This window comes from Rattus rattus, chromosome 15 (assembly GCF_011064425.1).
Source record: "Rattus rattus isolate New Zealand chromosome 15, Rrattus_CSIRO_v1, whole genome shotgun sequence".
Classification (NCBI taxonomy): Eukaryota; Metazoa; Chordata; class Mammalia; order Rodentia; family Muridae; genus Rattus; species Rattus rattus.
Genome location: NC_046168.1, coordinates 7,721,963 through 7,742,814, shown reverse-complemented (window position 1 = coordinate 7,742,814; position 20,852 = coordinate 7,721,963). Strand labels below are relative to the sequence as shown.

Below are 20,852 nucleotides of genomic sequence, written 5' to 3'. Positions count from 1 at the left end.
AAAAAAAATGACTCATGAATTACGTATAAAATTATCCTCTGGGGATTGAGGATTTAGCTCAGTGGTAGAGCGCTTGCCTAGCAAGCACAAGGCCCTGGGTTCAGTTCCCAGCTCTGAAAAAAAGAAAAAAGAAAAAAAAAATTATCCTCTGTTAACATGGTGGAGTAAACCTTTAATCCCATCACATAGAGTACTGAGACAGGAAAATTGCCATGAATTCAAGACCAGGGCTAGCTACACAAAAAGACCCTCTCTCTAAATAATAAGTAAAATTTAAATTAACCTTTTGGTGGACATTACTGTTAAAGATTTCATTACTTTAATCTGAAATTGATAGTAAATAATGCTAAGTACATTACAGTATAAACTAATAGAGAAAACAGGAAGATGAAGGCAAGCATGATTTTAAAAGGTGGAATGTTTTATTTTTTGTTTTTTTGTTTCAAGACAAGGTTTCTCTGTGTAGCCTTGGCTGTCCTGGAACTCACAGAGATCCACCTGCCTCTGCTTCTGGGATTAAAGGTGTGTGCCACCACTGCCCAGCTTTGTGGAGTGTAACTTAAGTTTTGCTGTAAAACACCTTGTATATATTAAATAAGTACAGTAGAAGGCTTGCAAGTTTTACTTCAGGTTCTTCTGTCTTCCCGATAAAATAATTCCTCAGTAAATTCTTAGCTAAGGTTAAGGCCTAAAACCATGGAGGGTAGACTTGTCTGTAGCAGTATTTAGTAGCCAATATAATTGCGCATCTCTTGAATTCTGTTTCCTCAATACTATTCCAGATTTTTCCTAAATTCAAAGTATATTGTGGTTCTTTAATAGTTCATAGGACTTACATTATCAGTCTTCAGAGTACTAATGGTAGGGCTGGAGAGATAGCTTTGTGTCTAAGAGTCCTGGCTGCCCTTCCAGAGAACTCCTGTTCAATTCCCAGCTCACACAGCTCACAACTGTCTGCAACTGCAGTTCCAATGAATCCAACACCCTCACACAGACATACTTGCTGACAAAATACCAATGCACATTTTTTATAAAAGAATATTAATAGATATTTTGCACCAACTTATACATCAGAATGTTCTAACAACAAAAATATTTATTTATTTATTTATTAGTAAAAAGGAAAATATGACCCAAAAGATTGACTGTGAATTATTATATATATTCTGTCATGTTTTGTTTTGACATCTTTGGCCCTCATTGTGATTTTTTTTTTTTTAATAATTTCAGTGGAGCAAGAAATTCCCATAGAGCCTCCGAGTGCAACCACCACTACTACAATTGGAATCTCTGCTACGTCTACCACGTTTACCAATGTATTTGGCAAAAAAAGAGCCAATGTAGTGACAACTCCCAGCACCAATCGGAAAAATAAGAAGAATAAGACAAAAGAGTCTCCTTCCACAACACATTTAATTTTACCTGAGCCACATATGTCTTTAGCACAACAGAAAGCAGATAAAAATAAAATAAATGGAGAACCTAGAGGTGGTGGTGCAGGTGGGAATAGTGATTCAGATAACATAGACAGCACGGACTGCAACAGTGAGAGCAGCAGTGGTGGGAAGAGCCAAGAGTTCAGTTTCACTGTGGATGTGAATTCCACCAGTGACAGGAGGTGCCCCACAGTTGTCAGTTCTCAGGAAGAAAAGGCAGTCACCACTACGTCCAAGACTCAGACACGGTAAATTTTTCAATTTGTTAACTCTTTGTTAACTGTTCTTACTTCATGCCTGGCATAAAATTTTACAGGATGTTATCTAAGTACAAGTTTTATTAAACAGATCCTTAATATTATCTTGTCTCTAGTCTTCAGAACTAAAATTTGTTTCTTTCCTCTTAACTCTGTTTTCATTGTAAAGATTACTAGATATTTTATAAGATATTCTTAGTCTAAAGTTTAAAAATATCACCAAGCTTTGATTTTAGTTAACTGTGTTAATTTTATTGAATAACCCATTTTGATATTAAAATAGTTGCTTATTTTATTTGTTTTCCTCTCTTGATTAATGTACCAGACTTCAAAACATATGTCATTGTAACTTAATCTATGTAATCTCTTGAATTTTTATGTTAAAACATTTTTTGTTGAACTCATAATTCCATTTCCTCAGCCTTGACTGTGAAGTAAATGCTAACTCCATGTCAACCAGCTACAAGTCATTGCCATTAAGTTCTCCAACCATGAAACTGAATCTCACTAGTCCTAAAAGAGGCCAGAAAAGAGAAGAAGGGTGGAAAGAAGTTGTTAGAAGGTGAGTAGAATTAATCCCATCTGTTACTTTTTTTCTTTTTTCCAAACAGGGTCTCATTAGGTAGTCCTGGCCTACCTAGAACTAATCAGTAAATCAAGATGTCCTAAATGCAAGGCAGACCTCCTCCTCTGTCTCCCAGATGCTGAGATTATAGCAGTGTGCCACCGCAATGGATGGCCTTTTGTTTTACTTTTTGTTTATTTAGAGTTGATACAGCCCAGGCTGACCTTAAATTTGATAGACAGCCAAGGCTAACTATAAATTCCTGATCCATTTGTCTCCACTGCCCAAATACTAGGATTATAGATACATACCACCACACCTGGATTAAAATTTTTATCTTTTATGATATGATTACCTATTTAATAATTTGAATGTAAGCATTATTATAAAGTACAACACTGGAGAGGTGGCACAGTGGTTAAGAGCACTGACTTGTCTTCCAGAGGTCCTGAGTTCAATTCCCAACAACCACATGGTGGCTCACAACCATCTGTAATGGGATCTGATGCCCTCTTCTCCGCAATAGTGTACTCATATATATAAAATAAATAAATAAAATTTTTAAAAAATACAACACCATGCTAAATACCAAATATGATAAAAGAAAATTAGAAACAATATGTAGAATTTACATAACAAAGTAATCACATTTTATGTAGGCCAAACTTGAGACATTTTAAAAATTGCTAAATATGAACTGTTCATGGTTTAAAATTACAAGCTAACATATATTACTCAATGTTTTGTTTTGTTTTTAAGACAGGGCTTCACTGTGTGGCCCTGGCTGACCTGGCACTAACTATGTAGACCAAGTTGGCCTTCATTGAGATTCAGTGCCTCTGCCTCCCAGTGCTAAGATTACAGGTGTATGCTACCACCACCATTCCTGGCACAATGGTATGGTTTTTGACTTTAGAAAGAGAAGGCATGTTAGTTGCAGATTAGTTGACTTGTGATATTTTAAGCAGATTAGAATGTTTACATTATGAGGTAAATAGAATTTTTATTTGGGTTTTTTTTTTTTTTTAAATTGGATAGTTTCTCTTTTTTTTAAAGATTTTTTAAGTTACTTGAGTACTCTAGCTGTCTTCTGACACACCAGAAGAGGGCATTAGATCCCATTACAGATGGTTGTGAGCCACCATGTCGTTGCTGGGGAATTGAACTCAAGGCCTCTGGAAGAGCAGTCTAGTACTCTTTTTTTTTTTTCAGAGCTGAGGACCGAACCCAGGGCCTTGCGTTTGCTAGGCAAGCGCTCTACCACTGAGCTAAATCCCCAACCCAGTCTAGTGCTCTTAACTGCTGAGCCATCTCTCCAGCCCTGATATTTTCTTCATCTACATTTCAAATATTATTCCCCTTCCCAGTTTCCCCTCTGGAAGTTCCCTATCCCATCCTCCCATCCCCTGCTTCCATGAGGGTGCTCCCCCACCCACACACTCTCTCCTGCCTCCATGCCCTGACATTCCCCTACACTTGAGTCATTGAGCCTTCATAGGACCAATGGCCTTTCCTCTCATTGATGCCTAGCAAGGCCTTTCTCTGCTACATATGTGGCTGGAGCCGTGGGTTGCTCCATGTGTACTCTTTTGTTGGCGGTTTAGTCCCTGGGAGCTCTCAGGGGTCTGGTTGGTTGATATTGTTGTTCTCCTATTAGCACATTTTTAATGAATTTTTCCTCATGTACCTAGACAGGTATAATGTGGTGCTAAGACAGGATCTCAGTATCTAGCCCTGGCTGTCCTAGAACTCACAATGTAGACCAGGCTGGCCTCAAACTCACACAGATCCCCCTGCCTCTGCCTCTCAAGTGCTGGGATTAAAGACTTGTACACTGCACTCTGCTTAGGATTTTTCTTTTAAATGGCAATCTAATTTAATAATTTCTAAAATAAGAATTTGATAAAAGTCCATCAACCTAATTAGACATGTTTAACTTTATAGTCCGATATTAAAGACATTTGCTTTCATAAATTAATGGGTAGCCTTCATTTTCTAGGTCAAAGAAACTATCTGTTCCAGCCTCAGTGGTGTCCAGAATAATGGGAAGAGGAGGATGCAACATTACAGCAATACAAGATGTTACTGGTGCCCATATTGATGTGGATAAACAAAAAGATAAGAATGGAGAGAGAATGATCACAATACGGTAACTATAAAAATAACACTTATTACTGGTTCTGGACCAAACTTTTATAAGAGGAATACTTCAAGGTAGGAATTTCATTTGAAAATTGGGATGTAGCTCGATGGTAAATTGCTTGCCTAGCATATATAGGTTCAATTCCAGAAAGAAAATTCACACGATTCATAAAATGTTCTAGGGATAAAACCAAATCCAAATGTATTGAATAAAAAAAATTTTTTTATGATTAAAAAAAGTGTGTTGTTGTTTATATTGTTGGTCTCATTTATTTTCCAGGGGTGGTACAGAGTCAACAAGATACGCAGTTCAGCTTATCAATGCACTTATTCAAGATCCTGCAAAGGAATTAGAAGACTTGATTCCTAAAAACCATATCAGGACACCTGCCAGTACCAAGTCCATTCATACAAACTTCTCATCTGGAGTAGGCACCACAGCAACTTCCAGCAAGAACACATTTCCCCTGGGTGCTCCAGCTCTTGTAACATCACAAGCAACAACATTATCTACGTTCCAGCCCACTAACAAACTTAGTAAGAGTGTGCCAACAAATGTGCGGTCTCCTTTCCCAGTGTCGCTTCCCTTAGCTTATCCTCATCCTCATTTTGCTCTTCTGGCTGCTCAAACTATGCAACAAATTCGGCATCCTCGCTTACCCATGGCACAGTTTGGAGGAACCTTCTCACCTTCACCTAACACCTGGGGACCATTCCCAGTGAGACCTGTGAATCCTGGCAATACAAGTAGTTCTCCAAAGCATAATAATACAGCCCGACTACCTAATCAGAATGGACCTGTTTTACCATCAGAATCGCCAGGACTGGCTACTGCTGGTTGTCCTATGACGGTCTCTTCTGTAGTTGCTGCCAGTCAGCAACTGTGTATGACTAATTCCAGGACTCCCTCATCAGTCAGAAAGCAGTTGTTCGGTTGTGTGCCCAAGACCAGTCCTCCAGCAGCAGTGATTTCCTCTGTGACAAGCACTAGTAGTTCCTTGCCGTCTGTGTCTTCCACATCTATCACTAGTGGACAAGTTACTACCACATTTATGCCTGCAACTACTCCTCAATCTTCACAAAAGGTGGAGTCTTTCTCTGTCATACCGCCTCCCAAAGAGAAAGCGTCCACACAGGACCAGCCCTTGACAAACCTATGTACACCATCTCCAACTGCTAACAGTTGTAACAGCTCTGCCAGCAACACCTCAGGAGTGCCAGAAACTCATCCATCCAGCAGCCCTACTCCTCCTTCCAGTACTACACAAGAGGAGGTACAGCCATCCAAGGTGTCTGATTTAAATCCCGTGTCAATGCCTTTTGCCTCTAACTCAGAATCTGCTCCATTGACTTTGGCATCACCGAGATTGGTTGCTGCTGATAATCAGGACACTGGTAATTTACCTCAGTTAGCTGTACCAGCACCTCGAGTTTCTCATCGAATGCAGCCCAGAGGTTCTTTTTACTCAGTAGTACCAAATGCAACTCTACACCAGGATCCCCAGTCAATTTTTGTTACCAATCCAGTTCCTTTAACACCGCCACAAGGCCCGCCAACTGCAGTGCAGCTTTCATCGGCTGTGAACATTATGAACGGCTCTCAGGTGCACATAAACCCAGCAAATAAGTCCTTGCAACCTACATTTGGCCCAGCCACGCTTTTTAATCACTTCAGTAGTCTTTTTGATAGTGGTCAGGTGCCAGCTAACCAAGGGTGGGGAGATGGACCTCTGCCCTCAAGAGTTGCTGCAGATGCCTCTTTCACTGTTCAGTCAGCTTTCCTGAGTAACTCTGTACTTGGACACTTGGAAAATGTGCATCCTGACAACTCCAAGGCACCTGGCTTCAGACCACCATCACAGAGAGTTTCTACTAGTCCAGTTGGTAAGCCGTTAAGTATTATTGTAGCTAAATATGGGACTGTCAAAACTCATCTTCTAAGCTAATAGGCCCTTGTTTTGTACCTAATACTATCTAACCTTACAAGAAATAATGCCTTTTAGTTAATGCTGCTTAAATGCAAAAATTGCTGTATATAAATCACATAAAATAAATTATTTCTGTACCTGACAGTAAGGCTTTATATTGGTTCAGGTTTTTTGAAGTTGATGTCATAATAAAAAGGATTCTTGGCATATTTCTGAACTGGCTACTGCTGGTTGTCCTATCATGGTCTCATCTATAGTTGCTGCCAGTCAGCAACTATGTATGACTATTTGTTTCTCTGATTGAAAGCATTAGAACTGCACACTGTTTAGGTATTGCTCCATCGTTCATATTACTTTATATTGCATTAATGGTGCTTGACGTCACTTCTATTAGATGAAGCTACTTAGTGAGATTCTAGGCATGTGCTGATTATTCATAGTTTTTTGTTTGGTTGGTTGGTTGGTTGGCCTTAAACTTGTAGCAGTATTACTATATCAGCCATAGAGTGCTAGGATTATAGGCATGAACCACCAGGTCTAGCTTTGACCTCTTAACTTAGAAATTAGATGGTACTGTGGGTAGAGAAGGAACTCTCAGCTCCTTACACTTAATGCTCTCTACTAGCAACCAACAAAGTCTAAGAAAGGGGTAGGCATAGAGTCCAATTGTACTTACTGGTGAGCCCACCAGGTTCAGATGGTTCCAAATGCAGGGTCACACAGATGGCACTAGTGAAATTCTCTAGGACACTAAACAAAACCCAGTGAATATGGGACAGATTTGTACAGAAGACGGGGGACTGGCAGAAGTAAGAGTTAAATAAATGATTGTCACAGGAGAAAGTAATCAGAAAGGAATATATACATTTATATGAAATTGCCAAAGAAAAAAGATAGCAATTATCTGCTGATACATTATAAAAAAATACAGATAGACTGGAAACCAGTTTTGGCTAGATGATATTTGAAAGAAGAAATCTATTTTGCAGAGATTAAGAGCAAAGTTTTAGTCCAATGTGTGCTATACTGAAAAATGAGAAATTCTTGTGTGTCTGAAATTTAAAACTTGGGGGGAATAATAGCATAATTTGAGAAGTAGGTATAGTAGCATACACCTGTAATTGCAGTACTTAGGGGGCTGAGATAGGAGGATCGCAAGTTCCAGGCTAATCTAAACCACATAGTGAGATCCCATCTCAAATGAAAATGTGGGTACTAGAGAGAGCAGTTAAGAGCACAGGCTGTTCTTACAGAGGACCCAGGGCTCAATTTTTATACCTCCCAAGTGGCAGCGCTCACAACTGTCTGTAATGCCAGTGTCAGGAGATCTGACACTCATGTGGCTTCTATAGGCACTAGGCATGCATATGCGTACATACAGATAGAACACCCATAAACCTAAAATAAATAAAACTAATTTTTAAAAAAACAAAATAGAAGTAGTCAATTACTTTAAAAAGAAAAGAAACAATGTTGAGGTCTTGAGAGATGAATCAGCTGTTGAGAGCAATTTCTGCTCTTCCAAAGGACCTGGGATCAGTTCCTAGCACCCACATCATGTGCCTCACAACTGCCTATAACTCCAGTACAAAAAAATCTGAAGCACTCTTTCAAATGTGGGTGCACATACACAGATACACACAAACACTTAATGAAAAATAATTGTAAAGAAAGAAACACTGCTACTGCTCAATGTTTCCTTTCCAATTGCAAAATTGCTCTTTAGCCCATGACACCCTTTTGCTAATTTTACAATACTAATTTATGTTCTGGATATGGTATAGCCTTAACTTTTATTTCAGATATGTTTAGATTTACTTGTCTTTTCAGCAAAACATAACCGTTATTTTTCTAATAGAAATAACCTGTAAGACTATTGTCCAAACTATTGTCTACATTTTTTTTTCTTTTCTGAGGTAAGCATCTATTGTGACTTCCTTTTGCGGAACTAGTAGAGATTTCTGAACCCTCAGTGTGAAAGAAAAATTCACTGTGATAGAAAACATTTTTTATTTGACTTTCCTTCTGGGGAGAAGATTGGGGGGCAGTGTCTGCACATACACCAGGAGGCTGGGTATAAATACCAATATCCTCCCCAGTGATTTTTCAGTTATTATTTCTTCAGTTTTTATTTATGTCTGCGTGTATACATATGTGCCTGCATGACAGTATTCTCAGGTAAGAAAAGAATGTCAGATTCCCTGGTGCTAGAGTTACAGTCAGTTATAAGCCATCAGACACACTAGGGCCAAACTCGGGTCCTGAAAGAACAGGAGGGTTTTGTTTGTTTGTTTGTTTGTTTGTTTGTTTTGTTGGGTTTTTTTTTTTATATGAATTCACCATAGTTGTCTTCAGACACACCAGAAAAAAGCACCAGATCTCATTACAGATGGTTGTGAGCCACCATGTGGTTGCTGGGAATTGAACTCAGGACCTCTGGAAATGCAATCAGTGCTCTTAACCACTGAGCCATCTCTGTAGCCCCAGTAGTGTTCTTACTGACTCATCTCTAATGTGGAAGTTAGAAGAAAACTTGCAGGAGTTAATTTTCTCTCCCCAACATAGGTTCCTGAGATTAAAAACTCAGATCATTAGGCTTGATGGCAAGGCCTTTGACTGCTGACCCATATCGCCAGTCCTTTTCCACCTTATTTTTTTGAGACAGGATCTCTGACTGAACCTTGATGTCACCAACTTAGCTAGATTGGCTAGCCAGCAACCCCTGGGCTCCTCCTAATTCTGCCTTTCCAGTCTGAGGTTATTGTGTGCTGGTCTGGAACTCACAGAGCCATCTGCCTCAACCTCCCTAGTGCCAGAACTAAAGGGCACTAGGCATGCATACATACATGTAGGCAAAGGATTCGTAAACTTAAATAAAATATTTAATATAAAGTTGGACATGGGTGTAACTACTTCTTTGCTGGCAGGTGGTTCATCAACACCATACCTAAGTGTAATCCCCAGAAGCCACATGGTAGACCATGAGAACCAACTCCTGAATGCATGATCCCCACACATTATGTTTTATGCACATTAAAAAAAAAAAAAAAACTTAAAAGCAAAAACTACTTATTAGGGACCTGAAATGAGTACTTACCCATAATCTTTTTCTAAAACATTGTCTCATATTCCTAATATACTTAATAGGGAAATCAGTGGAATTTAAGGGCTAAATTCAGATTTATACAAACTAATCTTGATATAGTTTGCAGTTTTTGTTTATGAAAATACTGAAATTAATGTTATTCGAGTAGGCTTTTTTTCTTTTTTGTAAAGAAAGAAACATTGGTAAATTTTGCTGTTTTACCTTCATTGGAAATTACTGTAACTTTATAAATTACTAGCTATACTTAAAGATTTTCCTCAAGAGAATGCAGACCTTATTGGACAAATAGCAAGTAGACATATACAATATGGTCTTATTTTATGTTCCATTCAATAACAAAAGCTTGAGGATTTATCTAGAACATACTTCAGATGACTTCCATTTTTAAACATTGGGCTCACTTTCTTCTAGAGATACTGATTGGGTGATATTAAAAGATTTTAAAAGATTGATTTTAGCAATACAATATCACATATACATTTTCTCTGATTTATGAAAAATAAACTATATGCTTCTTTATCTTGAAAACAAATATTAAGTAAATGTTTTGACTTCCTGTTTTAAAGCCTTCACTAATTGGATGTCTTGGACCTGTTTTATTTCAGGATTGCCATCCATTGACCCTTCAGGCAACTCCCCATCTGCTGCTTCTCCTCTGACAAGTTTCTCTGGCATACCAGGGACAAGGGTTTTCCTACAAGGGCCAGCACCTGTCGGCACTCCTAGTTTTAACAGACAACATTTTTCTCCCCACCCTTGGACAAGTGCCTCAAACACATGTAGGAATCCTAGAGAAACTCTTTCCAAAGAATCTTGAATAAGTTGTTAAGCCATTTGTTTCAGGGTTTCATGTAGTTTTATGTAGTGGTTTTAGTAAAATAAGCAATATGCAGATATCCAAATTTTGTATATGATCAAATCAAAAATGTTTCCAGTGGGACTTTGGATCAAGAATTGGTAATATACTTTGTAGTTTACAAAAGGCCCCCATAAGGGCAGTATTGTGAAATTTCTCAACTTTGAAAAGAAACTGGTTGTATGTGCTCATTCAGGTATGATTTCATACTTATTTTTGCATTTTATGAATGTGTTATTGCCCTTTATAGAACCACTTTTATTTTCATTTATTTCAGTATTTAGAACATGTAAATTATTTGGTGTCATATATAATATATGATATTTTCCCCAACCACCTTTTTCTAGGAATTGAACATAATTAGACAAGTTCTTTAGCACTAAGCTACAGCTGCTGCTTGCTTTATTTATTTATTTATTTATTTATTTATTTATTTAGTGGTAAAGTCGTTCTTATTCGCTATTTTCTTGATTTTTTTTTTGAGACAAGGTTTCTCTAGAATTTACTAATTAGACCAGACTGGCCTCAGACTCACAGAGATCAGTCTACTTACAGAGTACCATGATTAAAGGCATGCAGGGCCATGCCTGGTCTGTATTAGCCTTTGTGACAAAGAAAACTACATGTATTACCGAAGTCCATTGACAAATCACTTAATTTCTATCACTTAAATTCTAGAATGATTTTAACATTTAGCCTCTCTTCTTTATGGAACTGGGAGAGAATTAACAAATTAACAAACAGGTGCTTTCCAAACAGTAATCTAAGTACTCTTTAAACACTGCATCAGTAAATGTAAGATATAATTATATTTTTAGAGTATTATTTAGTAAAGTAGTATTTTCTAGCTTTGTCCAATTTCACTGGAAAAAAGCCTTACAAGTTCTTTTTTTTTTTTTTTTTTAGATTTATTTATTTATTTATTTATTATAAGTACACTTTAGGAGTCTTTAGATAGACCAGAAGAGGGCATCAGATCTCATTCCAGATGATTGTGAGCCACCATGTGGTTGCTGGGATTTGAACTCAGGACCACTGGAAGAGCAGCCAGTGCTCTTAACTGCTGAGCCATCTCTCCAGCCCTATAAGTTCTTTATACTTAACTTCAGGCAGAAGTAGTCTAAACAGTGGTTATAGAAATTTGATAATTTGAATTATCCTTTTAAATGAACTTTTCTTTACATAACCTATGTTGTTGTAATAGGTCTTTACAAGGTTTCTCATTTTCCTTTAGTTTTTATATGTAATAAAACAATAGAGAAATATTTTGCCACCAGGTGACTCTCCTATTCCATCTGTTTCTTCGGGATCATCTTCACCTCTTTCAGCCACTTCTGCACCTCCAACATTGGGCCAACAACCAAAAGGAAACAGTGCCAGTCAGGATCGAAAGATACCTCCTCCTATTGGAACAGAGAGGTTGGCCAGGATTCGGCAAGGAGGATCTGTTGCACAAGCCCCTGTAGGGACCAGTTTTGTTGCTCCTGTTGGACACAGTGGGATCTGGTCATTTGGTGTCAATGCTGTGTCAGGTACAATTACCTTACCCTCTCTGTCAAGACATTTTGAGTTAGTTATTAGAGTTTGCCATTGAAACTTAATTCCTAGGGGTCAGGGAAGAAGGGCTGAGGAGATGACTCAGTAGTTAAGAGCATTTGTTGCTCTTGCAGAGCAAATGCCAGCTCACGGTTGCCTGTAACCCTAATTCCAGGGCATCTGATCCCTCTTCAGACCTCTATGGTCTCCTGCATGCAAGTGGTGTACTACACATAGATTTCGGCATGCACACATACACATTTTTTTTTAAGATTTATTTATTATATTTGAGTACACTGTAGCTGTCGTCAGACACACCATAAGAGGGCATCAGATCCCATTACAGATGGTTGTGAGCCTTCATGTGGTTGCTGGGATTTGAACTCAGGACCTCTGGAAGAGCAGTCGGTGCTCTTAACCACTGAGCCATCTCTCAAGCCCAGAGTTATTAACTCCTTAAGTGTGTGTATATTGGTACACACATATAATTCCAGCACACAGGAACCTTGGGCAGGAGGATTACCAGTTCCAGACCAGCATGAGTTACACAGGAAGTTTATGTCCCAATCTGTGTTGGCCTTCTCTCACAAAACCAAAGACTAGAGATAGAACCCACAAGTAGAACACTTGCCTTGACTATATAAAGCCATTGGTTGACTCTCTAATAGCACACAGAGGCAAAAACTTTAGTTCTTTAGGGCAGTTCTTTATGGCACACAGATACAACATACCAAAATATAAAAGAAAAAAATCCTCAGTTTCCACATTTAACGTTCAGTGAGAGAAAGGTATATCTCTGAAGGATTCCTGTCTGGAATGTTTTTTGAGGTGGTATACCAAGTTTATCAGGAGTAAAAGATTTCAGCTGGACATGGCAGCTCAGGAAGCTGAGGAAAGAGTATGGGCATGAGTTCCAGGCCAGCCTGGACTACAAAGTGGGACTCAGAGCATAATTCTTCTCTAAAGGTTTCCAGTGCAGAATAAGATGATTATTTGAGTTCTTTCAGATAAGGAATTGGGAATATGCCAAGGCATTCACCTGTTTTTCTAGGAACTTGGTTTTGTTTGTTCAATTGATTGGGTATGGCCTGCCAGACTGTGATAAATGTTCTTGGAACTCTTAAGAAGGACTATTTTGATAAAATTTGATATAAAGAAAGTAATATTTTATTGTTTTGCCCAAATAAATACCAAACACTGTTTTCAATTCTCTTTTCTAGAGGGCTTATCAGGTTGGTCACAATCTGTTATAGGAAACCATCCAATGCATCAACAGTTATCAGACCCAAACACATTCTCCCAGCATCAACCAATGGAGAGAGATGATTCTGGAATGGTAGCTCCCACTAATATTTTTCACCAGCCAATGGTAAGTGGTTTTGTGGATTTTTCTACAGTGAATCAACGTGTGTCATTGTAACTTTGATACGCTGCCAGCCACTATAGTAACCTGTTAAGGAATAGTTTGTATGGAAATCACCTTTTTTTCTAGTACCGTCGGGTCTTTTGTTCAGTTTTAAGAGTGGGTACTGCTGTCTTACAGTACTTTGCCGTCTGTCGTCCTGCAGATGTCTCCATTCTTCTAAAGAGAGAGTTGAGTTCTGCTTTGCTTTCTATGCCACGTATTTGAAGGAGGTGCTCTACCCTCTTAAAGAACTGGCTATTGAATTTGGTTTTCTTTTGCACTCTTTCAGTTTCCTGGCTGCCTAATAGCCAGATTACAGTTATAAACACTATGAAGAATTACTTTTTTTGTTGTTTTTGGGGGGGATGGGGTTTGAGACAGGGTTTCTCTGTGTAACATTGGCTATCCAGAAACTTACTCTGTAGACCAGGCTTTGAAATCAGAGATCCACTTGCCTCTGTCTCCTGAGCACTGGGATTAAGGTGTGCACCGCCATCTCCTGGCCTCTCTTCTTATTAGTATAAACTTATTAGTGAAGCTGAACTAGGAAAAAATTAAGTGTATTATATTTTTATCCAGTGTGGGGAAAGTTCCTAGTAATTCTGTATTGGATTAGTTTTGGTTTTCTTTTTTTGTTTTGGTTGGTTGGTTTGGTTTGGTTTGGTTTGGTTTTCTCTTCTGTTGAAAATACTGCAAATGTAGATCAACACTTGATTTCTCCGTCCTGTACCATGATATATTAATAGAATCCTCTGAAGTCATTTGAAAAAGGAGTTAGAGAGGTTTCAGTATTAATGGAATCATTATCTGTCATCGTTTCATGATTAAGACTTCTTTTTCTGCTGTTTTAGGGTCTGCCAATTTCCATGTATGGAGGCACCATTATACCCTCTCACCCTCAGCTTGCTGATGTCCCAGGGGGCCCACTGTTCAATGGACTTCACAACCCAGATCCTGCTTGGAACCCCATGATAAAAGTTATCCAGAACTCAACTGAATGCACTGATGCCCAGCAGGTAAAACAGGCTTAAAGCTCTTCCAATTTTCAGATCTGTCACAGGACTCTGAGTTTGATGGGAAATGTAAGATCTAAATAATGACTGTTAATCTGAATTAAGTTTTTCATTGTCAAGATGATGCTACTAAACATTCTTTTTCTTGTATGTGTATTCTTTCTAGGCAGAAACAGTGCATTGCCATTGAATTTATATATTCATTTCACAAATGTGTAAAGATTCCTAATTAGAAATTCCAATTTTTCCTCCCCCTTTTCAGATTTGGCCTGGCACGTGGGCACCTCATATTGGAAACATGCATCTCAAATATGTCAACTAAGTTAGAAGGTCTTTCCTCTTTTAGCCTTGTTTGGGAAACCTATGACTATGGAAGAACTCTGGGGTTTTTTGTTTTGTTTTGTTTGTTTTTTTAATGTGCCTATCTAAAATACTCTCTGAGGCTTTAACAATGGAAAATTGATTGCCCATTGTGTACTGTCCACCTGAGTGTGTTCTCTGGTTAGTTAAGCCATTTTTGACTTGAGATCAGATGAACCTAGTGGTTTTGGCTAAACATATGAGTGCTACTTGCGTGAAGAAGAATTAAATAAGTACATGTTTCAACTTTTTAGGGTGGTAAATACATGTATAATTGTTTACATACTTAAAAGGAAAAAATATGAATAAATTTCTTGTCATATAGTGGCTCTACTTAATGTAGCCTGTATTAATGTGAAATATTTACCAGAATATTCAATAAAAAAAATGAACAGTGTTTAGAAGTGGGGTGTGGTCCTTTCAGTGGTCATGAAGGTACTAGCCAATCCACTGCCATATTGAATTAGATTTGCTAATGCCGTATTTATTTGTGACATGTTTTTCACATTTAACACTGTAGCCTCTTGGACAGGCATAAAAGCACTGCTAACTCTTGTTAGCTATTTCTTATTCTCCTGACTTTTATCTTATTAAATATAAGAACATTCAAACCCTGACAGTTTATCTTAGCTGACATTAGCAAATACGCCACTTCATAGGTTTTGCTCTTTATGGATCTTGACTGTGTCAATAAGAACCTTAGCCTCTACCCTGAACAGATTTAGGGATACCCAAGTCATTCACTTTGTGTTCCTTTTGTGCTTCTTGGCTTTTGAGTTGGGACATAAAAAGCTGGGGAAGGGATGGCTTCTGTAAACAATTATGGTGAATCTCTGAGTAATTAATATTTATAAATAGATGACTAGTTCTGGGTTTATAGTTCAGTGGCCTCAAAAATGAAGGGCAAGGTATGCTTAGCAAATCAATCATAAAAACACAGGAATAGATTGGCTAAACCATATTGTGTGACAAGAACCTGATACAACAGAGAAAGGAATTTCTCCTACTGAAACATGGTCATCAATTCTGTTTTAATGTGCCCCAGCTTTATAAAATGTGTTTAAAAGAAAACAATATTTTATGGACTAGAGAAAACAAAAAAGAATGCACATTCATGTTTGCATGTGCACACATAACATGCACACAAACACACGTGTGTGCAAGTGCACTTAACAACCAAGCAGAGAATCATGCAAGCAGCACTTTTCTACTCTAACAGCAATGAAGAATTCTTAATAATCTTTGCCCGTGTCCTAAGCCATCACTAGGCCAAAAATACCATGTTAGTTCTGTGTAATATGTAACTGGTTTCTTCGGTCTTCCATACCATTTTACATATGAGAAAGCTTCCTTAAGCTCATTTCTTACCTTCTATTTTGATGAATTTGGAAAGTATCACTCATGTGAAGTTTACTGTCTTCTCGAGGCCTTCTCACTCTAGGTCAGAATGATCCCTTTGATCACCTATTGCTTCCTCCTATTGAAAACAAAAATAATCACCTAGAGTTGGTGAAATAAATGAGACTACTCTTGATGAAATAGAAAAGTGTAGTCTTACGTAAATTATTTGATAGAACAAAAAGGTGAGTTTTACTCTACATTAATTTTCTATAAAGTATTTGAACAATCTGGAGGAACCCTTATTAATTCTATTTCAAAGCCTTCAATACAACAGAAGAAGAAATTCTGTCTCAGGTCAGGAGCTGAAAGAGAAAGGAAAGAAGCCCTAGAGAATTAGGGAAGAAAGGAACTATGCAGTAGAAGGAGCTCCTGGGGAGACTCTCCTCCTTCCCTTTCACTAACATCACCTCCTCTCATTTGAATCTTGGTAGCCTAATCCCAGCCCTATTTTACCTGCTATAATCTCTTCTTCCTCTTCCTGCCTCTTCCTGCCATTACTTTACTGCTATTTTACCAACTTGAACATTGGATAAAACCTAGCTCAGGTAAGAACTTGATTATTTTCCAAACATACAAGGGATGGAGGGAGGCAGTCTGGGTGCAGTGGAGTAAGAGTTAAAGGACTAAACCCTATTTTCATTTCTGTCACTTTAAAACTTTGTGGCTTTAGGCAAGTCATCTTACTTTGCTGGGCTTTGCATTTCCCATCTAAACATGAAATCAAACTTAAATTAACCCAAAGGAGTCTTGTAGTTCTAACACAGAATTTCTTCTTTTTCTTATCAATGAAAATGGATGGATGGCATTGGGAATACTGAAAATGTTTAGAGTTCTGAGGTTTGTTTCTGATAAGTAAGTGGAATCAAAAACCTATTCTAGAGACCAGTATTGACTTGGAAATTAGTGGAAGCAGAAGAAAATGTTACACATCCATAGTGAGCCCTTAAGTTTTTAAGAAACATCCTGCTAAGTAAGGCACATGTGAATAAAAATAAAATAGAATAAAAGTCTTTCAAAGAATAAAATTGTATATTCAAGGTTTCTAGATCCACTTCTTTCAAATATTGTTGAGTTCAATAATAAAATGATTGTTGTTTTCGAACTCTTTAAAATCGTTGTGGCTTCAGTGTGCTGACTTGCCCTTTTATAGGCCAGTGTGCTTTCTTCAGTCCCTGCTCTCAAGGGAGAAATTCCATCACCTCAGCTAACCAGACCAAAGAAGAGAGTTGGACAGCCAATTGTGGCCTCTTCTAACCAGAGGTAAGAAATCTTAAGCCTTATGGTTTGTGTTTATCCTCTTCCCAACTGAAATACAACTACAAAAAAGATCTGTCCTCAGTTTGAGTTAGCATTTAGAAAGGGAAAGCTAGGCTTAGGAGTTTCACATTGTGGTGCACTAGTGTGTACCCAGCACTTACAAAGTAGAGGCAGCATTTTAACACCAGCCTCAGTTCCATGAGACACTTATCTCAACAACACCTCCCCAGCAAAAGGCCAGAAGGGAGGACTTGTTATGCATGGTTCTGTCCTAGTATTAAAGACCTTTGGACCATGTTGTAAACCCAGAAGAGGCAAACAAGCCTGTAGGAAAACAGCTTCTGAACATCTTGTTCTATGACTAGCAAGAAGTACTTCTACCAAACAGTATCTTCCCAGAGGACCCTGTCCTGGGATGAGGACAGTGGTGATGTTGCATTTTCTATTTATGCTTAGTGACTTGGCAATTGAGCACAGGCTAGGTCTTTTGCCTTCACTCTCTACTTTAGGAAATGAATGTGGAAAGGTGGGTTTTAAGTATCAAAATCTTAAGTGTGTTAGTACCACATCCAATAAAGTTCATGAAGCCAGGCATAGTGACGTGGCTGAAAGTTCTTCCTCAGGCAGGAGAATCACTTGAGCCTAGGAACTCAATACCAGTCTAAATAAGACAGGAAGTCTTCCATATCAAAATAATAAAAAAAAGAGAACAAGAAACTCAAGACCTAAATTAGAGGACAAGATCATGAAGACATTAGCTGATTTTGAATGGTCTATGGGTACTTTTCACTTAAAAGACAAGATCCACCTGCCTCAGCCTACCCATTTGTGGGAATAAGGCTTATGCCACCAAACCCAGCTTCTTTTGCTTTATTTTGGTGGCACTACTGGGAATTCAAAGCTATTTCCTTAAATGATAGTTGCCTGGTATTAGTCTTATAAGTTTAATTGTATCTCCTAGGCAGTTTTTTTGGGTTGTTTTTTTTTGTTTGTTTGTTTGTTTTTTGTTTTGGTTTCTTTTTGTTGTTGTTGTTTTTGATTTTTGGTTGGTTGTTTTGCTTCTCTATCAACTAGTAATTAGTGTTAACCCTGTGACTTGAGCTTCTGATGCTTTATTTGTGTTCGTGTAGAGTCTGGTTTTCTTTCTAGTTTCCGAGACCTGACAGCTCTCAAGTGTGTTATAGAAAAGCTAACCTAAGAAAAGCAATAGTAGTGATCCTGGCTGCTGTTTTATAATAAAGAGATTCAAAGAAGGAAGACCTCGCTTCATATCGCTGCTTGAAAACCTCTGAACTTGTTTGGCTTTTGTTCTCATTTTGGTAGTGCTGGGAACCAAACCTGCACAAGCACTCTAACAGCTGAGCTACTTCTTCAGCTCCTACAGTTTTGGGTTGTTTGCCTTACTATGTAGACCAGGCTGGCCTCAAACTTGGGGATCTGCCTGCTTCTGCCTTCCCAATGTTGGAACTAAAGGAGTGTACCACCCCATACAGCCAGCCCCTAGAGTTCTATTTCTGCTTTTTCTCAGTCTGTTTTGGTGAATCACTTTCTTAATTAAAAACTGGTGTGCCAAACCTCTTCGTATACTGCATCTTCTCAAATGATCACATCCCATACTCTTGTGTTTCATTTTATTCATATATGAATAATTAGACAGTTTTCCCCCTTGGACTTCTGACCAGTTTATTACAGCTCTTTACAGTGTTCTGTTTTCTTCCCCCCCCCCCCTTTTCCCCCTTTTATAGTTACAGCTACAAGACTCCCAAGCCAGGACATTGGGCGTTACCCTAGCTTATCTCTATTTTCCTCAGCCTGCCCTTGCTCAGTTCACTTTATCTTCCACCTTCAAGTTTTTATTACACTTATTGGGGGAGGGATATGTGCATGTTTCTGTGCCTGTGTAGAGATTAGAAGACTATTTACAGGAATTGATTCTCTTTCCACTTTATGAAGTCCCAGGGATTGAATTTAAACTGTCAGGCTTGACAGCAAGTGCTTTAATCTACTGAGCCATCTTACTGGCTCCCACTTTGTCCTTCTTTTGTGTATCTAAATTTCATCCACTTCTCTTGTCTCCATTGCCACTACCCAATTGACTCATCTGCAGTATCACCATCCATCCTCTCCACCATTCCTCTATTCAGAACCAACGGGCTAGTTTCTCAGTTTGCTTAAAAGTGAAATTAAATTGTCAGACAATATCCAGTCTATTCAGTCATGCATCACTTTGTAAGAGACTCCAGTCAGTACCTTTTTGGGAATAATAAAATGTATGTACACTTGCTACCTACAGTATGACTCTGAAAACCTGCAGCTTCTGCGTTAACAGGAATCTCCTGTCAAATCACTGTGCATAGATATTTTGTCAAAACCAATCTCAGCCAGGCTTAGTAGTGCATGCCTTTAAGGCTAGCACTCAGAGGTAAAGGCAGATAGACCTCTTAATTCCAAACCAGCCTGGTCTACATACCAAGTTATAGTAATAGTCTAAATAAAATCCAGTCTGTGAGGCAAGCCTATCTTTTCTGTTCCTTTCCAGAGAGCTTAACAGCTAAGCCTTCCTTACCAAGCTCTCAGTTAGCTATGTCTGATCAAAGGGCTGGCCTCCATGCTGTAAATATCTTGACTACTGTGTTCCTCCAGTGTCTAGTTTACTGACCTTTAAAAGTGTCATATTCAAAAAGCTTATGCTCAAGGGTAGGCCATCAGGATACCTTGACCAACTACAACAAATTGGTATCCGTGGCACTACAAAGCTGGGCTGAAGGATCCAAACTCTGAAGTCAACTCAAATGAGATCCTGTCTTCCCCTCCTATAAAACCTGTGGGCATATTTTTATCATAAAACGTGGTTAATAATACTACATTACTCCTTCCAACATCCAGGTCTTACTAGTAAATAAACTTCTCAACCAACATCTATCTCTCAGGTCAGTCAGTACAGATCCAGAGTTTCCTGGGCAGGTGGGTGGAGCAGGTGGGCGGAGCCCTCAAGTTAACTGGCCAGTGGCCCGCCCCGGGTATGACGTATCCTAGTATTGCCTGCTGCGACTGCCTCCACCTCAGAGCTGTTTTCCACGGTTTTAAGGCACCAGCTGTTGCCTTCCTGCTGCTCACTATGTCCACGTCCACGAGTTGCCCAATTCCAGGGTCCCGGGACCAGCTGCCAGACGGCTACAGCACCACGCCTGGCGGCACACTATACGCCACTACCCCGGGAGGTCAGCGGGCAGGGCAGGGGTCTGTGCTCTGTGGGACAGTATGAGGGTGAGGTGGGGTCGATCTTAGCATTGCTTTCTCAGACTTCTCTTCAAATTATAGCACTGAGGGAAGCCTATTTGAAACTTGTTTTCCCGAAAACCCAAAGCAGTGAAACAGTGCTTTATACTTGGCTTTCTGGCAATTCAGGGTGATAATTCTGTTGTGCTCCATGCCTATGCTGCACCAAAATCACTAGTCCTAGGTCCCAATATAACAGTGGTTCTCAACCTTCCTGATGCTGTAACCCTTTAATACATGTTATAGTGAACCCCAACCATGAAATTACTTTTGTTGCTAAAGTTAAGAATCATAATGGAAACATCTTTTTT

The 20,852-nt window shown here is 38.8% G+C and overlaps 1 protein-coding gene across 1 annotated transcript in view; it reads left to right on the top strand.

Moving 5' to 3' along the window:
* The window catches only part of LOC116884342 (ankyrin repeat and KH domain-containing protein 1-like), a 102,434-nt gene that overhangs the window by 80,273 nt on the left and 1,309 nt on the right, over nt 1-20,852 (top strand). The window contains 9 exon segments of the mRNA XM_032885474.1: nt 1,231-1,684; nt 2,115-2,255; nt 4,258-4,407; nt 4,681-6,284; nt 10,040-10,213; nt 11,568-11,822; nt 13,047-13,195; nt 14,083-14,247; nt 17,156-17,265. Of these exon segments, the coding sequence (XP_032741365.1) occupies nt 1,231-1,684; nt 2,115-2,255; nt 4,258-4,407; nt 4,681-6,284; nt 10,040-10,213; nt 11,568-11,822; nt 13,047-13,195; nt 14,083-14,247; nt 17,156-17,265 (3,202 nt within the window).